Below are 9,604 nucleotides of genomic sequence, written 5' to 3' on the forward strand. Positions count from 1 at the left end.
GGTTCTATTCTTCACAACGTGACTGCTACACACAATGCAGTGAAGAAAAACCATCTATACCTCCATGAAGTCTTCGGTCGCACCTGGGCTATTCTATCACATCTGTATGGCGAAGAAGATCTGAAGCAAATGGGTCTCAAGCAGGACTTTGACTGGTCTCAGCCACCACCGAAGAAATACAAGAAGGTCAAAGTTCCCTCCTTGGTGGCCAGCTCATATTCTTCATCGCGCGACACGGACGAGCATGAAGACTTGGACGACACTGCGGCAGGCCCTACTACAACAACCGACCCCAACAATGTCGGCGCTCCTCCATCAACTTGATATTCCTCAGGGGCGTTAGTCCTCATTTTTCGATACTTTTGGTCATTCGATGACAAAGGGGGAGAAATTTGAGTTAGTCTTCAAGCGGGTCTACCTATATGGGCGTTTTTTTGCTAAGTTACAACTCTCGTTCTTTTGAAGACTTTGCTGATCGAGTTGTAAACTTAAACTCTATGGTGGTCTGATACTTTTGCTGTGTTATTCTGCATGCTTATTCCTCATTAATGTTAATGCATGCATGCTGAATTACATCAGTCACCATATTTCATCATGCATTTCAAATTCTTCATGTTATATGTTAAGATATAGGGGGAGATCTCCATAATTCTACTCTTCAAGTGTGCAATGCTTCAAAAGAAAATTCCTCACTATGCACATCTTCAGAGAGAGTTCTTCTATATCTTGAAATCAAATTCCACATTATCAGTATTTACACTTCATATGTTTATCCCCATTGAAAACTTAACCTATATTGTCATCAATCACCAAAAAGGGGGAGATTGTAAGTGCATCTAGTGCCCCTTAGTGATTTTGGTGTATTGAAGACTTATAGGTTAAGGACTGATGCGTTTGTGAGTGTACACAGGTCTATATGTCTATGAGGAGTCTGGTATTTACAGAGAAAGTCGACCCCTAAAAATGAAGTTCTTCGACTGAAGACTTTGGATTTCTGAAGACTTTATGAAGACTTTGAAAGTGAAGAAATTGGTGTGACCTTGAAGACTTGGTATTCATCGAGGAACATGAAGCGTGAAGACTTTTGTTTTCGTAGTTTCATTTTCTCTTTCTTGAGTCATAGGAAACACCGTACTGTTAAAGGGGGTCGAGGAAATACTAAGGAAAAATTTCCATGTGATGCTCAACTCAAAATCCTACACCTACCAATCCCTTCGAGTGAAGCCATTGGAAATCTCATATAGTTCAGTCATATTCTTCAGTGACAGAGACGAAGTTGTTCTGGTCTTTGAGGAATTTGTTCTGACTGAGGAGTTAGGAATTCGCCAGTGCGGATTGCCTACACAGTGAGGAACATGATAGCCCTGAGGAATTTGAGCCTCAAATATCCGACCATTGCTGTGCTATGCGCCAGCTGTCCCAAAATATCTACCCACCTAACGGTCATATCATTGAAGGGCATTTATGTCTTATCATGTCGGGCTGCTCCCTAGGCTATAAATAGCCGCCCCCTACAACCACTAGCTGGTTGGCTGCTCCGAGAGAAACTGACACTTGTCATTTGAGAGCATCCCATCCTCCGAGGACTTTGAGCGAAAATCATCAAGTGAGTAAAACCCAAACCCAAACACCTACAAACCCAAAGTGATTGAGCATCACTGAAGAGATTGATCCTGCGTGGATCCGACGCTTGTTACCTTTAAAGACTGTGCATCTTCCAGACGGTTAGGCGTCATGGTCTAGAGCATTCAAGAGGAAATTGTGGATCGCCGAGTGACCGAGTTTGTGAAGGTTTGGAAGTCCCCTAAAGACTTACCACGAGTGATTGGGCGAGGTCTGTGTGACCTTAACTCAAGGAGAATACGGTGAGGACTGTGTGTCCTCAGGTTTAAATACCTAGCCGCTCCAACCAGACGTACAACTGTCACAATAGTTGGAACTGGTCTACCAAATCATTGTCTTCACCAAGCCTAATGGTTCTATTTCTTCAACTCTTTCATTTCCTCATTACTGTGTTGTGTGCTTGTTCATATCTGTTTGAAGACTTTGATTTAAGACTTTCTCAATTTCCTCAGTTCAATTTCTTCAGTCTGTTTGTCTTCATCCTGTATTATCCTGTGCTTACGCTTCCTGTACTCTGTGTCTGTTTTCATTTCATCATGATGTCCATGTTTATGTTATGTCATGTATGCATCTGAGTACTTATTCCGCTGCAAGTAGTTCTTCGCTTAGGAATTTCCTCACCCTGAAATTCCTCGGTGAAGAATTCATAAAAATCGCCTATTCACCCCCCCCCCCTCTAGTCGACTTAACGCACTTTCATTGGTCTATTTTGCAGATAAAGTAGCAACGAAGAAAGGCACTGGAGCTGGGGGCAAAACTACTAGAACGAGTAGCAAGTGAGGTCTATGCAGCCTCACAAGGGTGGAGGATCAATGTGGCTCGACTGGAATGAAAAAAAGCTCCTCTCTGCGATGGCTGACAGACTTCATTTGGCTACCTATCTTCTAGTGGTTATCTTTTGGAGTTTGAGGCCCTTAGCCTGGATGAATGTATGATATTAAAAACAAGTTTGATGTAGTAGTTTGCTCGGTTTAGGCCGTCTCATCCTAGTTCTGAAAACATTTCCTCCTGGGATTTGCTGGAGCTGGGAGGAGTCAGTCGTTTTCTTTTTCACTGTAGTTTCGAACATTATGGTTTTCCTTAATGAAAATCGGAAGGGGGAAGCCCTTCTTTTGATTCTTAGATCTAACTTTCCACTGACGATAGCTTAAAGAATGAATTAATGTAAGTTTGTCTCATTAATGTATGAATGAAGCAAAACTAGCAAACTAAACCATCCCAACCATAGGTGGGCTGGGGATACCACTGTCCACCTAACCATCCCAACCACAGGTTGATTCGCTAATGCTACTAATTTGATGGCATAAATGTTGGCCTATTATTGTATAAATATGATCAAACATAAAAAAGTTTGACTTTTCAACAAAGTTGTAAATACACTCTTTCAAGGATGGAGGGAGTACATATTTATATCCAGCTATTGTACTTGCCGGCTATGACCTTGACTATAGGTGACATGTCAACACCATATAGCCAGCAGTTGGATGTACTATTAACTATGTTCTAGTAGTTAGCTATAAATATGTATAACTATGGTCCACCTTTCACTCTCACAAAGTGTCTAGTAGCATGCGCTGCAGCTGGCTGTTAATCTACAACATGTCTCTTCTCTCTCCTACAACTCAGCAAGAATATATTATTTAAATTCTTATAGCCCGCTTACATCATCTTATTATATTTGCTCTTAAGCGTTGTCGCGTGCACGGGCTTTGAAGGCCGTGGATCTCAAGCCGAGTAGGCGTATTTTTTTGACGGAAATAGAAATAATATTGTTTTCTACATTGTTGCTTCATGAGATGCTTTACTGACAATAGAGGTAATCCTCTATCCTCTTTCGGTTGCGTAGTTTGCGTATGTCGATTATCTGGGATCGATTTTGTAAGAGGACCTCATCATCTTGTATCGTTCAACCATGTACCTTGTCCTGTTGTGGCTTTATATATAAAATGGGGTGAAAGCCTGTTTCAAGATGCTTTACTGATAGTGATTAGTTTAGTTTATTAGGGTGTAAATAGTCCAGCGCCTTTTGAATTGGCGGCCAACGCAAGATTTGAGGCTTTGTTTCTCTCAACGGATGCTTTGACGGGGCAAAGACTTTGACCCACAAATTGAAAATTCATAATTGCCAAGGCAGACTGGAGAATTGGCCAGCCAAAGGTGGTGGGGTATAAGGCTCTAGGCGAAAGCCTTGTTCTTGGACACGTCTTTGCCAGTGATGTTGGCTCCTGTGAGCGTCCTCCTTCTCTTGGAGGCATTCTCGAAGAGTACTTCTACTAGGTTGTGGCCGGTTAGAAGGGAGTGGCGTTGGAGGTTGTTGTCTAGACAGGACATTTCCCAATGTTCGGTTGGGCGGTCGTGCGTGGGTCTAGGCTAAGCTTATTGATCGACGGGGGCGAATGCCGGTGACGTCGGTATCCTTGGACACCGTTTTTCCTTCTTGAAGGTGTCTTCAAAGATCTTGCTTACAATTGCATAGGGTTGATGTCATGTTAGGAAGTGGTGGTCTATTTTTGACAGCGTCGTTTTTATTTTCATGTTTGTATTCGGCCTAGTTTTTCTTATGAACCAGTCAATTTTGCATTTGCTTGCTGCCTTGCTCATCAGAAAAGGTTTTCTAGCGCTTTGAGACCCTTGTTGACATATAATTCGTCCACAGAATGGGCTAGAATGAAATTTTATTCGAATAAAGTTCACAATCAAACTCAATTACATATTGTTTCTCCTGTGGTTAAAACAGGACATGAACAGCTAGGTGAAGATAACATGCCACTATCTAGCTGTTGGTCGAAGCTATGAACTACGGCGAGGACAATGTATACATAGAGATCTCAAGAGAGTGTTTTTGCGCTGCATAAATGTCTGCAACGTTTTTGATTTCTTCCACCATTTATTCAAAGAGAAAACGATCGTGCTGATCGTGCTCATGTCCGATCTCTCCGCGCCATCCCAAGGACTCAGAACATGCGAGCAGCTCGCTCGCACAAATCGGGGCTCACGCTAGCAAACTAGCTAACAGAAAATGGGAAACAATTTTAAGAAAATCACTAGATCCTAACTAAGACAGCTGAGGTGCCAGGATTAAGCAACACTAGCTAGGACTAGGAGCAGCAAACCTGGATCTATATGCTCATAAAATAGTCACTTATTCCAGTCGGCTTACCAAGCACGCGAGCCTTCGTGTCAGGGAAGAATTCAAACCCCTTGAGCGTCGAGACCGTGCCGGCCTTGCTTACGGCGACGGGGTAGGTGAGGAGGTGGCCTGGGAGGTCGTCCTTGAGCTGGTCGCCGACGTAGAGGTTCCAGCACTCATCGGCCATCTTGTTGACCATCCGCACGCACTCTAGGCTCCCCGGGCGGAGGAAGTCGTCGTGCGTCTTGCCGAGGTGCTCGTACCACAGCGACATCCGGAAGCCATGGACGTGCCCCTTGGCGAGCTCGGCATCGGTGTTGATGCGGTGCGGCTGGTACGCGCCAATAGCTATCTCGCTGTCCCTGTCCCCCGCCATGGACCGCTCGTTGAGGTTGGCAGATCCCACAATGATGTACTCGTCATCAACTGAACGAGGACGTGCATTCTTAGTTAGCAATCAAGATGATGAAGCATTGCAATGGAAGCAGATAATAATGGAGTACCGTACCTATCATCATCTTGGAGTGAACGTAGATCATGAACCGGCGTGCCTTCTGCGCCCTGGCGTAGTCCGTCCCATCCTTTGGGTGTTTCGCGGGCTGGTGCTCGCCCTCACTCTTGGCCTCCCGGTTCCCTAAGCAGAAGAAGGTAAGGTAGTCCCTGGGGTTGGCGTCGATCTTCTTGGCCTGCAGCGCAACGGCGATGTCGTCATACATTAGGGCCATTGTCCTTCTTTGGTTGTCCAGCATTGCCTGCCTGTATCGCCCCGTAGGGGTGCCTTCCGACCACATGGGCACCACGACATAGACCGCGAAGCGTTCGCCGGCCTCTATCTTGCTCACGATCTTGAGTGAGAGCTCCCTGGGGATCTGCTGACACGCCCCGACATCTGCCGGGTCTATGCCGTCGTGGGTTTTCCACTGGAAGGAGCTGCCGGCGAAGTACTGGTTCTCAATGTAGATGAAGCTTTTTGCGGCGCGTATGGCGTGGATGTAGGCGTCCTGGATGCTCCTCTCGAACACTCGGTGCTTGTCTTGGACGAGGCCGGCCTCATAGGCATCCTCCATGGAGTCGGGGAAGCCCAAGGTGGAGATGCTGTCGATGGACCGGAACAGTTGCACACTCCACGCCTCCTGGTCGCCGGGGAGCGTCACCGGCCATGAGGACGGAGCGACCTTGCCCTCGAGGGCTACAAGGTCGACCAGGTGCTCCTTGCCGCCGCCTTGTTTCCTCCACCGCTGCTCGAAATTGTGGAGCACGTCCCATGCCACGGCGCCCTCGACCTTGGCGTGGATGTCGTGCCATGGCGTCCTGGGCCCGCCCTTGTCGAGCGTCGCGTCCTCGTCACTGAAGTTGATTTGGCTGAAGTCATTGCTGTGCGCCTGCCCCGTGCCCAGCGTCCTGAACAGGGAGTGGGACTGCGTGTCGTAGCGTCCATTGCACACGTCGAGGCCGCCGAGGAAGCTGACGATCTGGCGGTGCCCGTTCGACCCCGACGAAGCAGGTAGCTCCTGGTCGACGGTGATGGCCTTCTGGTGGTGGCTGTAAACGACCGTGTCGACAGGCGTCTTGGCGTCCAAGATGTAGCCTCTGACGGACCAGTTCCTCGGGCAGAGGACGCACTGCACGCGGCTGCCGCGGAAGTACTTGGCCGTCAGCTGGTCCCTCGTGTCCATGACGCCGACCTCGTGCAGGCCATCAATGGAGGAGATGTCGTTCCACACGAGCAGGAGCACGTGCACGCCCTCGCCGGCCTTGCGCTTCAGGAGCTCGCCGGGGGTTTCCTGCACGCCGTCCCGGCCCCGCACCAGCGTGATGTGGGGGAACATGGACCAGGCCGTGATGTACACGAGGTGCCGTGCGTTGCTGATGGCGTCGTATATGTCTTCCCAACAGTGCCCGGGCTTGTAGAGCCCGCCACCGTCGAGCCGGATCTTGGGGTCGAACTCCTCAGACGCGTGCGCGTCCTGGTACAGGGTGACCCTGCACCCCGGCCTCTGCGCGAAGAAGGTGTGGGGCACCACGCCGCCGCCGACTCCGCCGCCCCACGCCAGGCCTTGGTCAGCGACATCGCAGAAGCTGATCTGCACGTGTATCTTGGGTCCATCCGGGAGCTTCGTCCTGTCCGTGCCAAGGACGTCGAACCAGCGGTCGATTGTTGTGCCATTGGCATTGAGGAGCTCCCGGGCGGGCAGGTAGGCGCGGCCGAGGACCGTGTCATCGTCGAGGCCGAGCTGCTCGATCATGATGGAGATGACGACGTCGGCGGCGTGGTGGGCGCAGTAGGCGCGGAGCGGCTCGTTCCATCGCGCGCTTCCGGCTGCAGGGATGGCGATGGTACGCGTCCGCGCGATGCACGCGCTGCCGAGGTAGATGGCCGCGTACATCCGCGACAGGCCCTTGCCCAAACCCGTCGTCTCCTGCACACCTTGCACAATCTACGTACGGGAGTTGCAAGTTAAGTTCATCATTATTCATAACCAAAATTTTAAATAGCGGATTATGACAACAGTCCTGCTAAATCTTAGTCAACTGAGACATAATGTCTCAGTCAATGCTACATTCATGAGATATCCGTGTAAACTTTTTTTTTTCTAATTTTGTTTCTTCTTTTACATGTTATGTCACTTGAATGAGAGTTGGTTAAGTCCGACTTGACTGATACCTAGCCACACCCCAATAACAATAGCGGCAAAAGCGGCGCTAAATGGTGCTAAACGGTTTGGTGTGATCCCCTCCAAAGGCTACAACACCCGAGAGAGCGCATTAATTAAAACTATATATTTTGTAAACTGAAAAGATCAAGAAGACATACACATTGCACAATCTAAGCACGGGAACTAATTGCTTCTAGTTAAGTCAATCATTCATCGTGAAGTGTAAACAAAAGATTTCAATAGCAGGCTATGCTAAATAGTGACAAAAGCAACGTGCTAAATTGCGCTATAGCGCGAACTGGCGGTAAATGGTGCTAAACGCTTAGTACGATGCCACTCCATACGGTATAGCGCGCCATCTGAAAAGATCAAGAACGGACGTACATTGCCAAGGAAGCTGGCGACGATGCCGGTGTGGCGGGAGCGATCATGGATGTTGTCGGCCCCCATGATGGTAGCATTGATGGTGCCGTGGAGCCGCAGATGCGCCATTGCTTGATAGCTCCTTGGATCTCAAGACGTACGCTAAGGAGAATGGAGGATGTGGTGGTGACTGGTGGGCAAGCTGCTTCACTAGGATGGTGGCACAAAGGGTGTTACTAGGGAGTACATTTATAGCCGGTACAGGTCCAAGGAGAAAGATGCTTCAACAGATATGCTTAGATTGAGAGCTGAGGCTAAGCTCATCGATTCTTGCTTCAGATCAGCAGCGTTCACAAGGAGGTGCAACTTGCATGGCCAAGTGATTTATAGGTTAATTCATCATGTGCCACTTGCATGGCTAGTTGCCAAAATTACCTAGCGCCCAATTGGTTTATAGGTTATTCATGTGTCACTTGATTGCATGGCTAGTTGCGTCAGTCACACGTGCTAAACCTTGGAAAGCATGCCGGCCACTTGGCTAGTTGCCATTCAAATTACCTAGCACCTATTCACACTGGCGGGTTTTTTTTTTTGGTTGGTGAGGATCTACCAGAGTTTGAATGGGATCCATGTCTGCACCTCCTTATGGACACTGCAGATCTGAAGTAAGTGTTGTTTAACTTAGCCTCCAGCTTTCAGTTTACACTTGCAGCAAGGTGCAGAATATGGGCATGTGAAGCAAAGCTAGATAACCAAAGTCCTAGCAAACTAGTTTTGCAGCTCGTAATCACATGTGTAGTAAAATTATGAATGCCCGTCGCATTGATGGATCTGATCAATTAGGTTCATCAAAAGCTAAATATATCGAATATTAAGGTGAAAATAATAATATTGCACTTGTCATGTATTAATAATATTCTGGTTGTGATCGTTTCCAATGATTTCCATGTGTCTGAAAAAGTAACGGCCAAACAAGCATGTTAAAGACTTTTTTATTTGTAATAAGTCGGATAAGAGTAAGTATAATAGCATGCTTATAGTCCGCTTACATGGCAATTTAGCCTATGTGGAGGAGAGAGACATGAAAAATTAAGGGGAGTGTGCTCTCATGCAAGATTCTAGCTAGCTATATGTGGACTCCTAAGTCGATACAATAAATATGAAGAAAGAGATAGAAAGTATGTGAGAAAGAGTAGTACTGGTATATTTAACCTAATAACTAACCTTATTGTATGAGTGACTATAAGTGATGGCTATATATGACATGGTAATATCATATAGCCAGCAGTTGGCTATATTATTAACCATGCTCTAAGGATGCAGCTAGCGTCAAGATGGGGCTTTCCACACAGTTCGGTTTAGCACGTGCGATTGAGGGAAGTGGCACATGACTAAATCTGGACGCTCAGCTCGAACTTTTGGGCTCGGCCCGAGTTTGCGTCGGCTCGGAGCGAGTCAGGCTCGGCCCGTAACACAAAAAGGCCGAGCCGAGCTACACAATCGGGCTCGTTTTCACCTCGAGCCGAGCCAGGCTCGACTCGGGCTGGCTCGCGAGCCCAAAGCTCGCACGGCAGAGCAGCCCAGCGCAGCCCTTAGCAAACAGCCCAACACGCTATCTCACGCAGGTGACGCAGCCCATAGCCAGCACGCTGCCTTGGCCCAGTTTGCACATCTCCACGCCCGCACGATACGAGAAAGAGAGCGAGATGACATAGCAGCTTCCGTAGGGTTACCTCGCCGCCGCCGCCAGCAGCATGCCGGACGCCGACGCCGGCTCGCTGCTCGCCCACCCTTCCTCCTCCACCTCGTCGACGTTCTCTTCCTGCTCGCC

General features: G+C 48.2%; 1 protein-coding gene across 1 annotated transcript; it reads right to left on the reverse strand.

Moving 5' to 3' along the window:
• Positions 1-4,281: 4,281 nt before the first annotated feature.
• On the reverse strand, positions 4,282-9,252 carry LOC123163700 (phospholipase D alpha 2). Its single transcript, XM_044581054.1, has 3 exons — positions 7,795-9,252; positions 5,262-7,191; positions 4,282-5,179 (listed from the first exon to the last, which is right to left on the reverse strand). Exons 1-3 carry the CDS (start codon positions 7,900-7,902, stop codon positions 4,743-4,745), a joined length of 2,475 nt encoding a protein of 824 aa, XP_044436989.1. The 5' UTR covers positions 7,903-9,252; the 3' UTR covers positions 4,282-4,742.
• Between the last annotated feature and the right edge of the window lie 352 nt (positions 9,253-9,604).

This window comes from Triticum aestivum, chromosome 7D, assembly GCF_018294505.1.
Source record: "Triticum aestivum cultivar Chinese Spring chromosome 7D, IWGSC CS RefSeq v2.1, whole genome shotgun sequence".
Taxonomy (NCBI): domain Eukaryota; kingdom Viridiplantae; phylum Streptophyta; class Magnoliopsida; order Poales; family Poaceae; genus Triticum; species Triticum aestivum.

Coding starts and splice junctions, on each gene's coding strand:
- LOC123163700 (XM_044581054.1), bottom strand. CDS start 7,902: ATGGCGCATCTGCGGCTCCACGGCACCATCAATGCTACCATCATGGGG. Junction 7,192..7,794: donor TCGCCAGCTTCCTTGGCAAT/GTACGTCCGTTC, acceptor TCCCGTACGTAG/ATTGTGCAAGGTGTGCAGGA. Junction 5,180..5,261: donor TCACTCCAAGATGATGATAG/GTACGGTACTCC, acceptor GTCCTCGTTCAG/TTGATGACGAGTACATCATT.